At 36.4% G+C, this 21,736-nt stretch overlaps 1 protein-coding gene across 1 annotated transcript; it reads right to left on the reverse strand.

Moving 5' to 3' along the window:
- Positions 1–9,228: 9,228 nt before the first annotated feature.
- Positions 9,229–19,886, reverse strand: si:ch211-225b11.1 (uncharacterized protein LOC561694 homolog). The gene is made up of 13 exons (XM_033973353.2): positions 19,520–19,886; positions 18,570–18,704; positions 16,120–16,330; positions 15,870–16,002; positions 15,550–15,684; positions 14,521–14,624; positions 13,914–14,038; positions 13,448–13,560; positions 13,170–13,310; positions 10,220–10,319; positions 10,031–10,131; positions 9,783–9,950; positions 9,229–9,342 (listed from the first exon to the last, which is right to left on the reverse strand). The coding sequence occupies exons 1-13, from the start codon at positions 19,722–19,724 to the stop codon at positions 9,229–9,231; spliced, it is 1,785 nt and encodes a 594-aa protein (XP_033829244.1). The 5' UTR covers positions 19,725–19,886.
- Positions 19,887–21,736: the final 1,850 nt, after the last annotated feature.

The raw sequence follows: 21,736 nt of genomic DNA on the forward strand, positions 1-21,736 counted from the left end.
AAAGCAAAAGTAAAATCTGTCAAATGGACAAAAAGCAGCGAAACGTCTTCACTCCTGCAACTTTTTATCCAGTTGACAGATTTTACTTTTGGCTTTTACTATATATCAGACCTCTGGGTATTCTGTACAAAGACTGTAGAGCCGAAGCAAAGACAACTACTTACAATCACATTTGCTTAGAAACAAGAGAGATAAGCACTTTGCCACTATGCAACTCACCTGATGTTTTTGTTCCATCAGGTTGTGAAAAGAAGAATGTTCGTAGGTGTTATATGTTAATAGATCTGAGGTGATTGTTTCTGCTTTTTGATATTTAGTTTTTTCTTTTGACAGGTAGTGTAACACAGCCTCGTGTGAGCTGTAAACCAAGTATTACTGTAACTCTATAGCTCCTCATTCTAAGACCAGGCTTACATGCGTCCTGCTGTTCACATCCGGTGGTGGATAGAACTTCATCCCAGTTGTAACAGAGAAGAGTAGAATGAAGCTTGTCTAATCAGAAACAACACAAGAACACTTCTAATGTTACTGTAAACATATGCAGCTACTATGCAGGTACCACTTTTTTCCTCATCCAGAGCAATATTTGTGAAGAGAGAACATGTTTTTATACAATGCACATTAGTCAATAAGCTTATATTGCCTGTAGGGCTGAACAATAAACATTCCAATTGTGATTAGATTTTGATTTATCTTTTAACAGTAGAGTTCTGTTCAAAGTTCACATTTTAAGCATGTTCAGAAGTGTTACCATTTGAGTGAAGACTGAAATAAACAATAATAAGCTACAACAAAAAACTCTGATGTTCATTTCTATGGCAGTGAAGTTGTGCCACTTTCTGACATAAATCAGCTGATAATCACGTGTCATGTTTATTGATCCTCAGTGTTTTATTATGCGCCCTCCAGCCAAAGACCCAGGGGACCAATCAGAGCGCCCTGATTCTTTGAGTGGTGGTGCTCTTTCATTTGGTCACGTATCAACATCACTTGTACGATGTGTTCAGTACAGTTAGTACAGTTACACTAACAGCATGTGGAAAAGTGCATATTGATTTTACACAATGAAATAACACAATCAATAAAGTACTGACCTTTGAAAATAAACTATTGCTTCCTTGTCCTTGGGCATGAACTTTGCCTGTGATTACAACTGTAAGAGCGTGAAGGATTTTTTATTATTTGTGGTCCAAAATTAGAACTGGTAGCAAAGGCTTTGCTTATTGTACTCTAATTGAAATTCTTGAAAGCTAGAATTTCTACAATTGCTTTTCCTTTCATGACAAAATACTTTAGTTGCCAAGCGATATCTTATGTAACTCATTTCAAAACTGGCTCTGAGGCTATGTGGCTGCACCCTACTGACTTCCTGTTTGAAAGCAATGCTGAAGTTTCAGATATTAAAAATATATTGTCTTTCTCTGCCTGTTTTGCATATGAAGGACACCGCTATCAGTCACTTCATGTTCTGTGGATATCTTTTAGACAGAGACGAGCTTGTATGGCATATGGTGCTGAAAGGTCTTAAGATATGTGAGGAACCCAAGAAACATAAGAAAGAATCCAAGGCCTGAAGCAATGATTTACTATGGTGCCACATGCAGTCACATTAATTATTCATTATACATGGCTGAAAAACAGTACATTGCATAATCTTACAGGCCACACTAAATTAATAAAATGTATGCATTAATTATGTTGTGTGAGGGTAAAGGAGAGCATTTATCTTTCTTTTCATCAGTCACTATGTTATTGTCAATGAGCTTCCCGTATAGATGTCACAGTCACTTTATGACCTAATGTGATTTGCTATGTGGCATTTTATAAAACTAAAAGCAACAAGTATCAAGACATGAAATGACACATTTGGGGATAATGTAGGGACAGATGCTATCAGTAGGATTAGAGTAACCTTTGACATTATATGGCATGCATATTGGTTTGTTATGAGTGCAAGATCAAGAGATGAAAACATTACATCTTTTAAACCATACAAAATCCTGTTTTATGTTATACCTGTGTTTAAAAAAATATATATAACTTAATTGCTAAATGTGGATAAATATGTATTTCTGAAACAAGTTGAGATTTTTGCTTATAGTTGGTCTAAATGCTTTTGCTTGTTGCCTTTGGGGGACAATAAACTAAAATAAAAAACATCCCATGTCAAGGTTTAGACATCTGCTATTCACATTGTAATCACATTGAGTTCCCATTCACAGAAATCAGACCTTTATCTGGTGATTCTCAATTCATGGCTATTGTGAAAAGAGTTTTTCCTGTGCTCAAATGCATAAAATTTGATAATTGATGCTTGTTGGAGGAATAGTGTCAAACTGCAAAGGTGCCACAGCCACAGTCACCATGATTATATTGCACACACCTACAATGATCTCAGGTCCATAATCACAGTCATTCACTTGGGCTAGTAAAACTATTATTTTTACCATGTGGTTTATTGGTCAGATATTACCAATGTGAACAAGGGGCAGGCAGTGAAAAACACAGTGTGGTGGTTGAGGTTGTGTTTGGTTCCATAATGTGATAATATCATAATCTGAGTAGGGCAGTCATCTAGTGATAGTCATATTTAAAAGAAATCTTTGAACTGAATTGATACATTTTCAACTTCTTGAAAGGGATTTAGTCCATTAATTCATCTTAGTCTTATAGTCTTGAGTAATTTTAATTGACAACAATCAGACTGTTGTGACTGAATAATATCACTTTTTGAAGGAATAATATGAGAAATGATTTCACTTTCATTTGTTCATTTGTGACTAAGATGTTCAACTTTGTGATTATTTTTCATGTGGCTGTAAAAACATCAATATTGAGAATTTGACAAAGCAAATTCTGACCTGCAGTCCTTCTCAATCAGTGCCATAGTGCCTCAATTGTAGATGATTTGTTAGCCCAAAAAAGAATAAATAATGAAATTAATAAATGTCATACTATTCAAATAGGAAAGCACATGGACTTGATGGTTGTAAATATTTATACAGTTAAATGAGTAGGTTGCATCTTTCAACAATGAGGACATGACAGTTGTGTTGGTGTGACAAATATGGCCACCAGTAAAATGCACATGGTTATAATGTTTCATCTTGTGGATGGTATAACTATCTTTAAAGAAGAGAGTTTTATATTCTATGACTCAAACTGAGGATATGTTCTCCATTTCCAGAGTGCCTTGGAGAGGTGTCCCACTTCTGTCTTCAATGTCATTCACTACTCATATAATTTCACATGATCTCATACAGAACGGCTGTTATTTTCCTGAGCTGTTCATACAGAGCGATGCTGTGCAGTATGAGCTTTTATTTTTAGAGATGTGAAACAGCCATACTGGATGCTGACATCCAGGGAACAACATGCTGTTAAACTTTTCAGTGCAAGGTTCAAAGGTCGTCTTGCTGTTTAAAATTCACATCATCATAGCAGCTGTCTTTGTGTGATTGTTTTCTTTGAGGAGCGCACAACAGGGAGAAAGTCAGGACCAGAACAAACCAGTCTTAGAAATGAATGACTAGCACATACAAAAACTGTGGATAAAGGGCAAGCATACTGCTTATTATTATTATTATTATTATTATTATTATTATTATTATTAGTAGTAGTAGTAGTAGTAGTAGTAGTAGTAGTAGTAGTAGTAGTAGTAGTAGTAGTAGTAGTAGTAGTAGTAGTAGTAGTAGTAGTAGTAGTAAAAGTAGTAATATTATATTTGCCAATCCAAAAAATAAATAAAAGTCACTTGGTTACTGGCAAAGAAAAGACTAACTTATAATATGCACTTACATTTCTCCCTAACCTGAAAGTTGGTTGTCCATTTCAAGTGGTAAAGCAAACTGCCACTGTAACTTCATGACAGAATCACCCTCTGTGCCTCCACATACAGTTTATGTACTCTGCATACTGCATATATATGTTCTGAATGTATGTTTGTGTGTTTCTTCCTTTGAGGGCCCAATAAGAGGATTAAGTATATTTTTATATACATTTTCTTTTTCTAAATGACAAACCTCAGAACACAGCATGAATACTGCAGGTACAAAAGATGTGCATTTACTATGAGCTTATATTCCACTGCACTGCATTACAGCTCAGTAGAGACACACTTATGTACATATTATTATTATGTACATTTTGCAGTTTAAACACGAGCCAAAAATGTCATATTAAACAAAATCAGTTCCACAATAGACAGGCATATTCTGCTAAAGCTCTCATGCTCTCTTATGTACACTGATAGTGTCTTATGGACACTATCAGTGTGTTAAATCTATTTAGCAAGATAATGTGTGCAACAAAATAACATGAAAACTTCACATGAAACTTTCAATGAAATTACTTCTAAAATGGAGTGTACCATATGCACAATACCAATGAGCTGCCACCCACTTATATTAATAGAAATGGCACCAAACATGTATATTTTGGTGAGGTAAAGAAACCTTACAAAGAGGTAATGTTCAAAAAGTAACAAATTAAAGGTAAATATGCAGACTTTGTCTTCTCTTGTTTATGCAAGATACAAAAGATAATATAGCAAACAGCTAAATGAAATTGGAACAGTACCAAATTTGTGCACTGAAGTCAAGAAGAATTTAAAAAAACCACACCATGTAGCAAACGTGTCCATAGATTTCATCCACATGGTTTTCAGTACTTTCAGTCAGTATAGATTTGTTTTAAGGGTGACCCTGACATTGCTCTCCCATTCTCCCAATGACAGCAGTCATGCAATCATATCTAATCTGTTTTTCCTTACTTAAGCGCCTCTGCACATAAACATGTCAAGTCAAACTACAACAGATGTTTCCTTGTTACTGCAACACCCAATTTAAGAAGAAGAAAAACAATATCAAGGAAAGGTATTTTAAAATGCAAAATATAATTAGGCTGTCTGAGTTTGACTTGTTGTAGGCCTAATTAAAGACAGATTAACAGAGTAAAGACATAGGCCTGTGAGCTGGCATTTTGACACAAAGCATATTCTGCTTGTGTACAAGTCTTTCCATGGCCTAACACCAAAGTACATCTCTGACATGTTAGAGCCATATGAACCATCTCACACTCTGAGGACTTCAGGGACCGGCCTCCTGATGGTGCCCAGAGTCAGGACTAAACATGGAGAATCAGTGTTTCAGTTTTATGCAGCTAAAACCTGGAACAGTCTTTCTGAAGATGTGAGACAGGCCTCTACTTTGACAGTGATTAAATCCAGGCTCAAAATGGTTCTGTTTAGCTGCATATGACTGAAAGGGTTTAATTTTGCACTTTTCTCCTTTAATGTTAATTTTATGATGATTATTTATGATTTAATGTGTTGTATTGTGATTTTAATGTATTTCTTATTCTGTAAAGCACTTTGAATTGCTTTGTGTACAACCTTTAATTTAGTGTCTTTTTTTTCTTTTTTTATAAATCTATTTATTTAATAAAATATGCAAAAACATCAACAGTATATAGTATATATATCAGCAGTATATAGTATATATCATAAGGTTTAAATATGCAAGAAATGAAACTAAAGGAGCAGAAAGAAGAGTTATCTTGTGTTACGGTTTCTGAAGCTGCCCTGTCTATTACTGTCGATCAAATCACTTGGCTCATGTTAATTTTGTGCCAGCAATGTGTGGGACATGAGGAAAGCAGAAAGAGGCTATTGATTCTCACACAGACAGCAATCCCTCAAATTAAAATGGGAGCCTTACATTAGATTTCCTTGATGTTGCCTCAAGATGCTTAAATGTTGTTGTTGTTTTTTTTAATGTGTATCATAGTGTTGTGACTGCAGCATCACTGTAATGAGGAATACTTCTATTCTACTATTTATTTATTCATTTATTCATTCATTCATTTAAACAGAAATATTTCATTAGAGTATTTCATATGAGTATATTATGTAAAATACATACACACAGTCCCAGAAAATAAAGTAGTTACAAACCATGACAGACGCTTAAAAAACTGAATGAAACTGTGTAGCACTGCTGCCACCCAGTGGACATATGAGATGCAACAAGACCGTGAACATTGCTTAAAAACCTCTTACAAGGCTGATTTTCTCTAAAAGCCAGACCAAAATGACTGCAATTAAAAGCGCAGTTTTTTAGAGTCCAAACAAATGGTAAAAAATAAGGAGTAAAGCTACAGCTAAAGATGTCGACTGACAGACCACAAACTGAGCATCTGTTGAGTGGTAAAAAGCCCATTGTTAATGTTATAAAAGTAAAAAAGGTCCAGGCGAAATGCATGTAAAAAGTGTTTTGATACAAATATACGTTTTTAGTCAAAAGGAGGAACATTTGAAGGTGAAGCTGGAGTTTAGACGCAGCTCTGCCCTGAGTTGACTCATACAACTTTTATATCAAGAAAGGACTATGCTGATACTGATACTCATTAAACTGATTGTGAATGCTTATGTGTTTCTTTGGTGGTGATTGGTGGTGTGTAAATGTCAATTCCCCGCCACTTATTCTAATCCTCAAGCAACTGCTCTTTTTAATAATATGCATTAATAATGAATATGTCATTTAACCTTAGACTCACAGGGTTTAGACTTTGACAGAGATTATTGGCTTCCCACAGGCCTACAGAAATGTAGTTATTAGATACTGGAAAATAGAAAGGCCTATTGTTTTCATGACGAGGTGATGCCAATAAGTATTCAACACATGTGCTCAATATAGAACAAACTCAAGTAGACCTATATTGCATTTATCATAAGTTGAAACTGGTATTATATTTCAGCATCACAAAATGTGCCTGTTTTTAGGTGACTGTCATATCTGCTAACTATTGTCATATCTGGCTTTCTCACTCTCACTGCTGAGCAACATACAGTGTACATACTCAAATGTAGTGTAGCAGCAGTGTCAGTTTCTGAGCGATTTATCTGGACTACATAAAGCTAAGCTAAATTATTTACGGTTCTTATCTCTAGTAAACTAGTAAACTCAAATTCATGATGATTATGTTGACAGAAAAGTTAAATGGAAGGTCCTCCTCATAGGCTATGTCCATTTGCCTATGCAAACAAAAGCCCACATGAGCTCAATGCAAATCAGATGCAACTCACGAGTTTACAGATCTGTAGAGATTAAGAAGAATAGCAACAGTGTTCTATTTAACAGTAGGTCATCAAAGAAAACACATAAGCATGAACAATCAGTTTAATGGCAGTTTTAAATACAGTATGCCTTTCTTGATATAAAAGACATTTTCATGTTAGGAGATCAGCTGCATTGAGTCAAATCGAGGCTGTGTTGTGTCCAAACAGAAGGTAAAAAACAAATTATTTAGAAAGAAATATCAGAAGTAGTTTGGTCCTAACAACAGGGTTCCCACACTTTTGCTTGAGATGATGTTCCAGTGCTTTTCCAGAACTTTTTTAGTTATGTAATCACAGTGTCTACAAACACATTACCTTCGTTTTATACATTAAAAAAAACAACATTTTTTGTAGTCTAAGAATGAGGCTATACTCTAAGCCCACAATTATTGCATATTAATTATACACCAGGGTAAACACACTACATTTTGTTATGTAGTTGACCCAAAAATATTTTCTGGTGAAACTCACAGTGGATGGAGAACACATGTGAACCCAATAACAAAATAAACAAGCAAGAAAGTGTTCATGGCTCATTCTCCACATTTGAATGGTACCTGTGAGTCTAGTGTTGTATTTATAACACAAGAAAATAAGGGACACCAAGGGCTAAAGATAGTGCAATGTGCCTTCAGTTACATTTTAAATTTATCTTTGCTTCATTTCATATTATTGCTCAGACAACTTACGTTTTATTAATGTTTGAGTGCCACCCATAGACTGCATAAAGAAGTGGACTAAGGCAGTGTGACGTCACCCATAGCGTTCGGCTGGGACGAGCGCTTAGCAACGTTGTCAATCAAACCTGTTGCTAACGCTAGCGGGAACAACCTCGGGGAAAGAAGGCAGCTGATTTGTCTCTTATTAATGTTCATATCTTGAGTTACAGACACAATAGCGAAATTAAAAAAACACCATGATCGTGTAGGGCAGGTTAATATGAACAGTTTAAGACCAAAATGACAGTTACAGAGAGAGGGGCCAGAGTTTTCTAATGTAAAGTGAATTGGAGCCAAAGTCGATGGTGCCAGAAGTGCCCCCATGACCACTTCCTATTTAGACCATAGTGACAAGCAATTTAGCTATGTCCATTTATATATACAGTCTATGGTCGCACTGCAGAAACTTAAATGGGCCTTGCTGATCCCGTTTTTTTCTTTTTCTTTAAACAAGAGTAGAGTAACGTTTAAATATTTGCAACCTGGCTACTGAATATAATGCCTAAAACAGTACACCTTTTGGAGTGTAGGAACAAAATGGGACAAAAGTGAATAATTTGCACAGCACTACAATCAATATTCCGCCTAGTTTTGCTCGACTAGGTTTGCTTGCTCCACTTAACTGTACTTACTATTTAAACTTTAAACAATTTGAACAGGACTAAAGTGACGTCAATTTCATTTTGGTTTTGATGGCAGTATCAAAGGCACCATAACTCCCCATTAGACATAAAAAAAAAATCTTCCAAAATAGCGAACAAAGTGTTTAGCCTGAGGGCCAGACTAAACACTGTGGCTATATCACACTAACAAGATTTAAAATGTGCATCAGACACTCGAGATCTGTTAGATCAATTTACACAAAAACATTCAAATATATAAAATATAAAAATAAATATGTATATATATTTTAAATGTTAATCCTAAAAACTAACTTCATGAGTCATTTGATATTTTTAAATGTAAAAGACAATTTCAGCACCAGTCTAAATGTAGTTGTTTTTTGTTTGTTTTTTGCTTCAGCGTTGACAAAAAAGAAACAATGTCGTCATAAATGATTTGCCATAGAAGGACAAAAATTTAATTATAGTTAAAATATTTAAAGGTACATTGGAACTTTTCTGGTGGGTGGTTCACTACAGTTGCCCCTAAAATGTCACTGCCTGCATGGTAAAAAAAAAAAACATCTCCATGGATACAAGCAGGTGGCAGAGCATCCACCAGAAAAGTTACCTAGTGCATCTTTACAATTACCATAAAAAGGTTGCTATCAAAGGCAGTATGTGAATTTTTTCAAACGTTATAATCATTAGTAACATACATAGCAATAATGTAAAAATCATGACTAAAGGCTTACATGTATCATACACAGTCAAACTAAACAGCATTTCTTCAGTGGCAGAAGCTTTGTCGAGGTTCTGTTAGCATAGCCATCTGTTGATTTTGTTTACCTGGAGAGTTGTCTACATCCAGATCAACTGTAGGTTTTATAGCTGCTTTGAACCGCTATTGGGAAAAAAATAAATAAAAATAGGTAAGAATATACGGCCACTTCTACATAAATATAAAATGATGACCTGCCCATATCGTTGGTATAATATGGGTCTTTGCACAACATCACATTATATCAGAACCAACATTTATTATAAAGATTCAGACACTTGTCAGAAATATATTTTCTGCTTGTTAAACCTGACCAGTTTTCTTATGTCACACTGTGTGTATCCTAAACATTTTTATATTTTGCCTACAAGCTATTAATATGGTGTTAATATCAGTCTCAAATCTGGTAGGGCATCCTGTCTGTCTGTTTGTTACATTTATCAATATTTTTTCATTTTTCTTTTGAATGGTGAAAAATCCTTTCCTCTAACAGGAAAACAACCTCTAACAGGAAAACAACCCAAAAACAGTGAACCATTTGAATGCTGTATTCTGATGCTTACATCATACAGGGATCCCTTGTTGATGTAAATCTCATGAATAGCCCCCAGAGGTATCCAGATGATAGATACCAGAGAGACTGCCCAGCCCACACTGTCAGCCCAGTGTGGATATTTGTATTTTCCATAACGCACTGGAGTGTATTGGACAATACTGGACACCAAAATACACTGAGGAAGTACAGACATGTGGTGTTATACACACAATAATAAAACACATGAACATTGGTAGTATCTGTCTGTTATCTTACCAGGACCAAAACTGGACAAAGAACAAGCCAACATAGGCGGAAGTAAATGTTTGGAGTCCTCCCCAACATTCTCTTGACCATAACAGAGAGACGCGGGGCTCCTAATATTACGTAAAGTGTCAGATAAAAATATATATTGTATATTGGAACTAAACAAACATCTGTTATATAATAAAATGTTTTTTTTACCAAAAATCCAGCAGACAGCCACAACTTCAAAAAATGCCAGAAACATGAGCGAAACCACAGCAGTGTAATGGTCCATTAGCTGAAATACGTAGATACCTCCCTGCAAAAGAGGATATGACAAGAATAAATAAAGGAGCTGTATGTAATATTTAGATTTTTATATTTCATAACAGATACAAGATAAACATATTTTATATATATATATATATATATATATATATATATATATATATATATATATATATATATATATATATATATATATATATATATATATATATATATATAACTTTTGCTGATAACAAATGTAAAGCTGATTTATTCTTAAAAGAATAAATCATGCATTTAAGCAAAATATGTCTTGCCCCAGAACAGCTATAAGCGGCTCTTGAGGTCAAAAGAAGTCCGCTGCATGTTGTCTGTATCTAATTATGAAGAGTATATAACATATATACCCATGGTAAGCATGCTAGTTGTTAGCTGTCACAGAAGAACTCCACACTGGTCTCTGAGAGTTGTGAAAAGTGCTTGTAAACTCATTGTGGTGAGTAATTAGGATGTTTGAAATGCATAAGGTAAGTGAAGACCACTGCAACTAAAAAAAAGTTACATAAAGCGCCTTTAATTACAAAAACATTAGACCTGACCTCCCATTTATTTATGTTAGAATTTGGTGTTTTGTTTCTCAAGATGCTCATCCAATCAGAAAGCAAGACTCTTGACAGCTAGCGAGCAGGTAATTCCATAGGTTGGAAGATTAGTGTGCTCTGCACAAATTAGCAAAAAAATATGCTTTATTTGGTGTTTCACTGTAACTTTAACACATGTGTACTATAAAAAATTTTGATACATAATTTGAGCTTTCATCCACGGGTGTAAATGGTGAATAATCTGCGCAAGATACTAATACTGAAAATGATTAAAGATGTTCTGATTGACAGATTCCACCACACAGTCAAATTGAGTAAATGGTAAGCCCAGAGCGACTATAGCCTCTGTTCATTTTTTTCTGTGATTATAGCAGAAAACATGAAGAAAGGCCCGACTGGGACTGGGACTTCTGTCAATATATCCCTTCTGGTTATACTTTCTCGTATCTACACTTTTAGGTAATATGCATATTATACATAAAGGCAAATCTTAACTAAACACCAGTGAAATATTCAACTAGTATTTCTGAAATGACTTTTTTCATATACATTTTTGTCTCAGATATTATTTACACTTCCTGCAGAGCAAACTGTGAGTACATGTCCACACATGTAATGTGTGGATTTTGTTGTAAAGGATTAGTTTATTCTCATCATGTTCCTGTTGGTGACAGCTGGGTGGGGCACCTGTTACACCTAATGTGAAATTGCTATTATTCGTTTTGCATATTTTTGTGATAGTGATGGGATTTTCTTTTTGTAAATTGTATTATATTATCAGAATGAATGCTCTAATAATGTTTTATCTCAAAGCATATGGCTAGTCCCTTATTGAATACCCAAATTGATGTTTGTCAAGTCAATCTTGTTAGCTGGAATCTTAAGTCCCTAAATCACCCAGTAAAACGTAGAAAGGTGTTTACACATCTGAAGCAATTGGATGTGGACATTGTCTTTCTCCAAGAATCCCATTTAAACACATTTAACCACCGAAAAACTTAGAGGGGGATGGGTGGGACAATTATTTCATTCAAATTTTCATTCTAAATCTAGAGGTACAATCATTCTCATCAAAAAGTCAATTTCCTTTACCATGACAAAATAGAAGCTGATTCAGCCGGGCGATATATAATAGTAGTATAGAATAAATAATACTGTTGTCCTGGCAAACAAATACGCTCCTGACTGGGATGATGGTGCCTTCTTTGCTGGAATTTTCTCTCGAATACAAAACATAGACAGGCATCATCTCGTTCTGTGTGTTATCTCCTTCATTGGATCGAAGTTCACCTAAGACTATCCAGCCAACTCAGTCAACACAAGTGGTTAACCAGCTTCTTAACACCAATGGGATGAGTGATGTCTAGAGATTCCAGAAGACTCCTTCTATTCGCCAATGCTTAAAACATTCTCACGGATTGATTATTTTTTTCTTGACAGCAAGTTACTTCCTTTAGTTAATAAGTGTGAAAGCAATAGTTATTTCAGATTATACACCATTGTTAATGAGCCTAAATATGCAAACTTAGATACCAACCATGGAGATTTAATACTTTATTGCTTTCTGATGGGGTTTGTCAAATGTATTTAAAATGAAATCAACAAATATTTATTACGTAATAATACTCCAGGGGTATCCTATGGTTTAATCTGAGAATCACTAAAATCTTATCTTAGAGAAAGCAAGACCCTCACATCAGTCTCCCATTTAGGTTGCCAGCTTCAATGCTGATATTTAGTTGGTTTAAACCTAAAATGCCTCTCCTTAAGCTGAATGCTCACTACCTAAAGTCCAGCAGCCAATCATTCATCAGTGCTAGTTTAACCTAAATTCTAGAGGTTCAGAGGGTTTCACACGAAGCATGGCCTTTTCATATACCAGGGCGTGCAGTCAGGGCAATCAAGGCAAGCAGTGCTTGTCCAATATAATCTAAAATCATCGCATCTCAAAAGTATAGTTGTATTAGTTAGTAATTTAGTCATTTAATCAAAACAGTGAGGTAGTTTCAGGGCTAGTTTGTGTGAAATGGAGAAGTAGTGGAGTGACAGCAGCTGAAGAAGAGCCCATCTGTTTATGAAGTGACAGCATTAGTGGGATAAAAATAACGGTATTACACATATGTGGAGGAAAAAGTGGCTGGTCTGGACCTGGTTTTGCATATGTTAGAGTGTCAATGTGTGAGCGTGCTGTTCCAACGTGGGGCTGTGTTTAAGGAGCACATAAGGACTTACTATGTATACACATTTAAGGCAGTTATTAAGGACAGGATTAAAGATGGCTTTGTACTAATACACCCAACCTTGGTAATATGAGGAAGCCCCATCAAAAAGCAGAGCAGACACACAGCTAAAGCCAACAGCTCTTCTCGCTTCACAAACTGGAGGATTTTGGTGCCAAATTCATCCTTCAAGAAGGTTATGGCAACTTCAATGGTGGCAAACTAGTAATAAATACAGGAAAAAGTCAAGATAAAAAATCTATTAGAGGATATGAAGCCATGCTCATAAACAGTATAAACATTAGATTATGGAACAAATTAACTTTAATTTACTAATGTTGTTAAGGCAGGAAATATACCTGGCTGTCAAGACCCAGACACAGAAGCATAAAGAAGAAGAGCGGGGCCCAGAGCTGAAACACTGGCATGGTGGAGATGACTTCAGGATATACCACAAAAACTAATCCAGGACCTAAATATTAAAAAAAAAATATTAATGTTACACAAATGATCATATCATTCCCATGACAATGGTCACGTGAGTCAGTGAGATCCTACTTCATGTATGGCAAAGGGAGACAAAGGCTGGCAAAGCCTCATGGATCTGGGTAAAGGTTTATTTACCTATTTACTGGCAGTTTACGTTGTGCTATGACCTAACTTGCTTACAATGTGATTCAGTGAAAAAGGGTTTTGAGCATTAGTCATATCTATTAAGGTTATTGACAATAAAAAGGGAACCACGAGCTAATATTTTATTGGTAATGTTAAGTGTATGTTAATACTGTTAATACTACCCTCAGCATTTTTCACACCTGAACTCACCGTCTGTGGCAATGTTGTCCACTGGGAGGTTGTGGATGTGTGCCATGTAACCAATAGCAGAAAAGATCACAAAACCTGCCAGGATACTTGTAAAGGAGTTTGTCACTGACACAATCAAAGCATCCCTGAGGAAACACATTTTTAATCACTTTCACTTATGTTGCATTGTTTGTCCTTTCATTTGACAGTTGTAGATCACTGACATAAGTATGGAGAGAGACAAACTTGACACTAGGATTTCTCTGAAATCTGACCTGCACCTTTAGTAAACCACTGTGGCAATCCAAAACTAAATATGTATTTTCTAACTCCTATTCCCATATCATTCTCTAGTAAAACAAGTGCGCTTCAAGGCATATATCAGAACTAGTGACAAGCAATAAGTCAAACATAGGTTAAGTACATATTCGGTAATGGAGATGTTAAGAAACAACATTGCAAAAGGGACCACTTCTGCACACAAAGAACTGCTGTGTTTTCTATGTGTGTGTGTGTGTGTGTGTGTGTGTGTGTGTGTGTGTGTGTTTTTTTTTTTTTTTTTTTACAGTAGAACTCCAGTCATATCACAAGAACACATGTATTTGTTCAAAGGCATTATTAGTGTTACCTGAGAATGTTGTTGTTAAACTTGTTGTAACTGGACATTGAAACCATTGAGCCGAATGCAATTCCAATAGAGTTAAACACTTGGGCAGCAGCATTTACCCAAACCTATGAAAGAGGAAAAAAATCACAATGTTAAAAGATAAATAGCTTACACAAATCACCCAAATGCGTAGAGGGGTTTGGAGGGTTGCACCCCCAAGGAAATTTTCTAAAATAAAATTTTAAAATTCACATGAACACACACACACACACACACATTCTACTGCATTTTAGTTTATCTATGCTTAAAACTATGCATCAAACAATAGGGCTGTTCTATTATTTTACATGTAATGTTAAGTAAAAATCTAAAAATCTGCAACGCACTGCACGGGAAGGGTTGTCACTGACAGCTCCTCAAAGAGCAGCAGAGTCGATCTATGCCAGATGGGAGAGATGCGAAAGGGCGCACAGCTGAAGGAGCGACTTCTCTCTCGCATCGCTCTTGTCTGGCATCAAACAAGCCTGACACCAGCCCACAGAGGCTACCAGCCAACCGGGAAATCTCCCGTGTGTCCCAATGGCCACTCCACTAAGTTTTTTTCTCCAAAAAACAGATGCATGAGTCCAGTGCACAAGGAAGGTTTGCTCTTGTAATTTGATGTGAATCTGCAGCACAGAGGCTGTTTAAATGACATGAGCTATGGGATACTTGCAACAATTCAATTTCATTGTTTAATTTTACAAGTAGTTCTCTGTAGTTAGAGATTGTTCCTAAATGTAAAGTGCTTTATTTCTCATACAAGTTAAATTTCATGGATCAACTAAAGGGCTAGTTCAGAGCTGCTATGACTGTGCACACTGCACCTATGGGCTAACCACACCAATACTTTTTGTAAGACAAAGTACAAAAGTACCTGGAGGAAAACCAATGCAGACACAGGGAGAGCATGCAAACTTCACACTGAAATGCCTTCTCTGGTCAGGAAATTGAACCCTGAACCATAGAAAGAGCTAACCACTCAGCCACCATGTCACTAATTAACTTCACCTTAATTTGGAAGAGTTTATTCCACACTGGGGTCACAAAGAAAATAATGCCATTCACTGCTCCTGGAAGCTGCACATTATTGATGAGCAAGGCGAACAGGATGAAGTATGGAAAAACAGCGGTGAAATACACAACCTGAGAGACAAAAATATATAAAAACAAACTATTACAAAGACTATTACAAAAGTATATTTACTGACTTAATGCAGAAATGCTACCTAAAAAAAAATCATCATTTAAATTTAAGGAAATATTAAGTCAATGGTGTGTGTAGTTTTAATCTATAATAATCATTTATGTACAATGGTATATTATCTGACCTTCCCAGAGGATTTAACTCCTTTGAAAATGCACAAATATACAATGGCCCAGGCAGCAAATAGACAGCCAAATAGCTCCCATCGAAGACCACCAGAATCTTCTATGGTCTCTGTTTTTTCAAGAAGTTTATTACTAAGATGAAAAACATAGATGAAAACATATGCAGTTTTATTATCAAAAATCACATGCTTCATCTGCCTGTGGTCATAATGTTATGGTTGATCAGTATAATGAAAACAAGAAACTTACTCAAAAAACTGCTGACTTGCAGATTGCAGGTAGGTTGCATTGCCAGTGAAACCACTGGAGCAATTTTGGATTACATTCCAAGTTTCATTGCATGACTGCCATGGTAAAGTCGATCCAAATGAATTGAATAGGTAATATATTGCCCAACTCATAAGCACATTGTAGTAGGTAGAAAATACAAAGGAGATAACAACAGTGGCCAGACCAACACCTGCCAAAAACACAAAATGTGAGACACAAAATAGGACAAGGAGTATACTGGAATGTTGAAGAGGAATACATCAGGGTCTGTCATGCAGGTTTGGAAGTTATTAATTTTTACACACAGTGAACAACAAAATCCTTTCTGTAGAGAGCTATCGATCTCATGCCACAACACAAGAATACAGACTAATCCACCTCCTCCTGTCACTTGATAGACAGGCGCGGACTGCACAGGTGAGCACACAAACTTCATAAATGATTTCACGGCGTGGCAGCTGTGCACAGTCAAGAGTCAGGTTTCAGCCACAGGTGTGACCACTTTTACAGGTGTCATTCTTCAGACCAGTGCAGCAGCACGTTTGACGGCTTCTTAAATTATTAATCATTCATTAAAGCAGCACTGCGTAAGGTTCTTGATGGTAAGCACAGCACCAGAAGGAAAAGTTTGTTACCTGTTTGTGGAAAGGCTGACTCACCACGGAGACAAGCAACAACAAGCCATACAGGATCTCTAAGGCATTAGTGCAATAAAACGTGCATAACAATAAATGTTTTTGATTATTTGTTGGCTTAAGTCTTACACAGTGGGGCGTTAATGATTTGCATTAATGCAGCTCTAGTGACTTGTTCTCTTATGTCTTTTCTTTCACCCATCCTGGCCTTCAGTTGTGCATAAGTCTGCGTTGGTAGCTGTTTGTTGTAGGAGAATGGGTCTCAGAACTACATACGTTGTAACAAAGTATAAATAATAATATTGCATAAGTATCCTAGTTCAGTTCAGAATGTAGATTAGACAAGCTAGCATCTACTACATCCATTATGAATGCTCCTTTGTCAATGTAGTGTTTTTTGTATTTTTTTGGTAGTTGTAATCAGGCCTGGGTCTTGTCTTTTGCAGCCCTTTGAAACTCATATGCACCATCAGTTTAGTTTAGTCTGGACCAGCCCTGGGTCTGTAATGCCATGGTCCAGTGGAGTGAGGGTCAACAAATTTAAAGATTAAAAAACACCTCTAGGACAAACACATTTTTAAATTTCTTTTAAATAGATAAGAACTGGAACTCAGTGTGCTTGTTCCAAGGTGTCAGAATAACATTTGATTGAAACATGACAACATGCTGTTAATTAATGACACATTAATGGTGATTTATATGGCTGCTGCTCTTTATGCAAAAAATCAGTCAAAAAACAGAGGAAAACTACCTGCTTTTGGCCCTTGTTTAGCACAGAGCATAAACCAGGAAGAAATGAGCGATAAATCAATGGGAGGTTGTTTTGACCGGGTAGATAGTCTCTGTCTTTAAAGAGATGAGAAGAACTTTGGAGAGAATAATTACATTAGGAAAGAAAGAAAGCATTTGCACATCCCAAAAATTAATAGTTTTCAATTGATGGCTGGGGTCTTGAAAATTTGTGAATGAGTATATTGAGACAGCAAATGTTTACACTGCAACAAAATTTTAAAAATCAGCAGATAATTGTCTTGTGTGATATTTCTTATGAGGAAGCTTACTGTTACTCAACCAAAATTAAATATATGAATGTGTAATTTACAAGTCCCCGACCATCAGCATGGGGAGGAGGTTATTTTGAAATAGCTTAATATGTTTATCAGTACTACTATTTATTTGTGTAAGTCATGTTAAGGGAAAAAACAATCAAAGGAAAACATAATCACAGTGTAGTGGAACTTTAAGTGGCTAGTCTGGTCCGGCAGGTGGCCTTTTCCATTGTAATCTATACAAAGAAATTTTGTCTGCTTTATATAGGTTTGAGTTCCTCAAATGCATATCACAGCACAGGGGGAACAGCTTTGCAACGCAGCAAATCCAAATTTGATTTCCAAATTTTCAATTGTTAAATTATATACAAATAAAACCTCCCTAGGCTGATTTTTTTTTGGAATACAATGACCTTGCTGTTTCAGTAAACTTTATTTAGAAAATAAATTATATACATTATGTGATTGGGAAAAGAGTGGGATTATACATTGGTAATACGTACTAAGCTATCTACATACTAATGCTGCTGATGGACATAGAATAGGAGTTTGAAAATATACATATAAAGCACTGTATATCTTTGTACAAGACATATGGTCAAAGTTGTTTCCTCATTCAAATGCAACTTCTTTTAGCTAAGGCTTTTTATTAAAAAGTGGAAGAGGACGGGAGTAACTTAATAGTCAAATATTATTCATAATCCATGTGTCACATAAAAGCATTACATACATATATAGCACTTACCTTTTAATAGAGGACATATTTTGGCAAACGCATGCACAGGTCCTAAGCGGGTGTATTGTCCGATTGTGAATTCCATAAAGAGCAGAGGAATGCCACACAGGAATACCATTGTTATATAAGGAATCATGAAGGCACCTGCAGCAATTCGAAACAAATAAATAAAATAAAAAGAATAGTACAGCCCCTCATGGGAGTTTAACATTGCCACACGCTTTTTCTACTGTGCTACTGTACTTTTCATACAAAGACAGTCACGCAAATATTAGGTTTACAGAACTTTATACTTCACAAATACATGTATATATGTACATAAAATTTATACAATTATAACAATAAATCTGTGATTATGATGATTATAATAGTTGGTAGAAAGGTTCACTTATTTGCTTAGCCTTAGCACATTTTATGTTGCTGCTGTAAATTTGCTGAGTCATTGCTGGGTTTTCTTGACTACCATACGTTTCAGGTTGGGATTTTATTATAAACCTATAAAAGCTTAATAATGTGAAGCAGAATCTTTAAAACCCCCTGGTGTAATACCAGCTGCCTCTGCCCTCTGAATATAGGCTTATTTACTTTAGAGAGTGTACTCATGTTTTTCTTTTGTCCATATTTGTGTTGGTCATCATTTTTCTATTGGCCACAGTTTAGTCCTACTATTTAAACAGCAAATAGTCAACTTTACAATTGATGTCATAACTTTGGACAAACAAGTGGCAAATGGCAAATGGAAATTTGGGGTTGCTGTGACTTAATGTGATGTAATCATCTATAAACCATAGTATTTGTGCCTATAATAGGATTATGAGCCTATAGACTATAGACTAGAATAACAATATAATAGAACATGATAAGAAAAGATAAGATATGATGTGATATGATGTAACAGAGGCTGTTTTCTTTTAGGATGAACACTATGTGACCTGTAAAAGGCTCCTCTCACATCTTACCTCCTCCACTGCTGTAGCACAAATAAGGAAACCTCCAGACATTTCCGAGTCCCACCGCGTACCCGACCGTGGCCAGGATGAACTCCAGGCGCCGGCCCCATGTGGCTCTCGGCTCCTTCACATCGATCCGGAGCTCGTCCGCAGCTTTGCCATCCGTGGGCACCGGGACATAATCCTTTTCACTGGAGCCCAATTCAGCATCCATGGCAAAAATGAAGTCTATCTATGAAGACAGTCGAATAAAAGACAGATGAACTCAAATGAATGATATCACTGTCCCTTTACACTTCCTGGCTTGTTTTCAGTGAGACGCACAATGGCACAGAGACTGAAGAGAAGCGCATGAGGGACACACACACCTGAGGATGGGCTTTGCTTCGATACCAGCTGCTGTCTCTTCTGTCTCTTGTGTCTCTGCTGTCTCTGCTGTTGGCTCAGTCAGGAGCAGGGCTGGCTTCATCTTTCTTAAATACAAAAGTCCGCCCCATGGAGCCCGTTGTTAATCCTCGCTGTCGCCGGGAACGACCACTGCACGAGCTGTACACTGTACTTCAAAATAAAAGCTCACTGGTACATCTGCCTTTTAGAGCCACGAGCCCTCAAAGTGAATATAGTTTAGGTCATCCTTCTAACACATCTCTTTTATGTTTAATTAAAATTATCAGTTTGTTAGGCTGTTTATCCAGGCTTTCATTTCTCTCCATTAGGCCAATATATCATAGGAGCTACTTTTACACACCATCTGGTCATGTCTATAACTGTGCACTTAACACACATCATATAGATATTCATGGCTTTCAACTTCCTTCTATATGCTGCCATTTTGAGGACTGCTGGCCGTTCAAGGGTAAGGTTCAACTAATCGTGCCTAACAAGTCCTGAATATCTCTCAGGATCCCATGCAACAATTAGTAGGCTATCCTTAACCTTACTTTAACTTTGTGTAGGCCTACACCTGAAACTAGAAGTTTACATACACTACATAGTAAGATCCATACACTTTTTTTCCCCTTCACAGTCTAACATGAAATCAGACTAAACTTTAATTAGGATTACCAAAATTATTTCTATTTGCTAAATGCCAGAATAATGAGAGAAGGAATGTTTTCATTACTTTCTTCTAAGTCAGATGTTTACATACAGTAAGATTACTATGCATTTAAACAATTTGGGGGAACCCAGATGATGATGATGATGATGTCATGTCTTTGAAAGTTTCTGATACATTTATTGACAGCATTTGATTTAATTAGAGACACGCTTGTGGATGTATTTAAAGGCACAACTGAAACACACTGCTTCTTTGCGTAACGTCATGGGAAAGTTAAAAGAAATGAGCCAAGATCTCAGGTAAAGAATTGTGGACATGCACAAGTCTGGTCATCCTTGGATGCAAATTCCAGATGGCTGAAGGTTCATCTGTTCAAACAATTATACACAAGTATAAACACCATGGGAATATCCAGCCATCATACCGAGTTCTGTGACCCAGAGATGAATGATCTCTGGTCTAAAATGTGCAGATCAACCCAAGAACAAAAGCAAAAGACCTTGTGAAGATGCTGCTGAAGCTGGTAAGAGTGTGTCCTTATCCACAGTGAAACGAGTAATGTACTGACATGGGCTGAAAGGCCAGTCTGCAGGAAGAAGACATTACTCCAAAAGAAACATAAAAAAGCCAGATTACTTTTTTTTAAAGGCACACAGGGACAAAAACCTTCATTTTTGGAGACATGTCCTGTGGTCTGACAAAACTAAAATTGGTCAGTTTGGCCATGATGAGCTTTGCTACGTTTGAAGGAAAAAGGGGGAAGCTCGCAAGCCTAAGAACACCATCTCAACTGTGAAATACACGGTGACAGCATCATGTTGTGGGGTTGTTGTTTTGTTGCAGGAGGAAAATAGATGGCATCATGAGGAAATACTGAAGCCTCAAGACATCAATGCATTAAAGGTGTAAATGTAAATGCAGTATGCTTAAGTCCATTGTTCCAAATGGACAATGGCCTGAAGCATACTGTGGCTTAAGAATAATAAAGTCAGTGTTTTGGAGTGGCCATCACAAAACCCTGATCTCGATCCTATTGAAAATTTATGGGCAGACCTGAAAAAGCATGTGCGAGCAAGGCAGCCTACAAACTTGGCTCAGTAACACTAGTTCTGTCTGGAGGAATGGGCCATAATCCCAATTGCGAGAAGTTTGTGAAGGATATCCAA

The sequence above is a fragment of the Periophthalmus magnuspinnatus genome, chromosome 9, assembly GCF_009829125.3.
Source record: "Periophthalmus magnuspinnatus isolate fPerMag1 chromosome 9, fPerMag1.2.pri, whole genome shotgun sequence".
Classification (NCBI taxonomy): domain Eukaryota; kingdom Metazoa; phylum Chordata; class Actinopteri; order Gobiiformes; family Gobiidae; genus Periophthalmus; species Periophthalmus magnuspinnatus.

Coding starts and splice junctions, on each gene's coding strand:
- si:ch211-225b11.1 (XM_033973353.2), bottom strand. CDS start 19,724: ATGGATGCTGAATTGGGCTCCAGTGAAAAGGATTATGTCCCGGTGCCC. Junction 13,561..13,913: donor GGACAACATTGCCACAGACG/GTGAGTTCAGGT, acceptor TTTAATATTTAG/GTCCTGGATTAGTTTTTGTG. Junction 9,343..9,782: donor ACAAGGGATCCCTGTATGAT/GTAAGCATCAGA, acceptor TTTTCCCAATAG/CGGTTCAAAGCAGCTATAAA.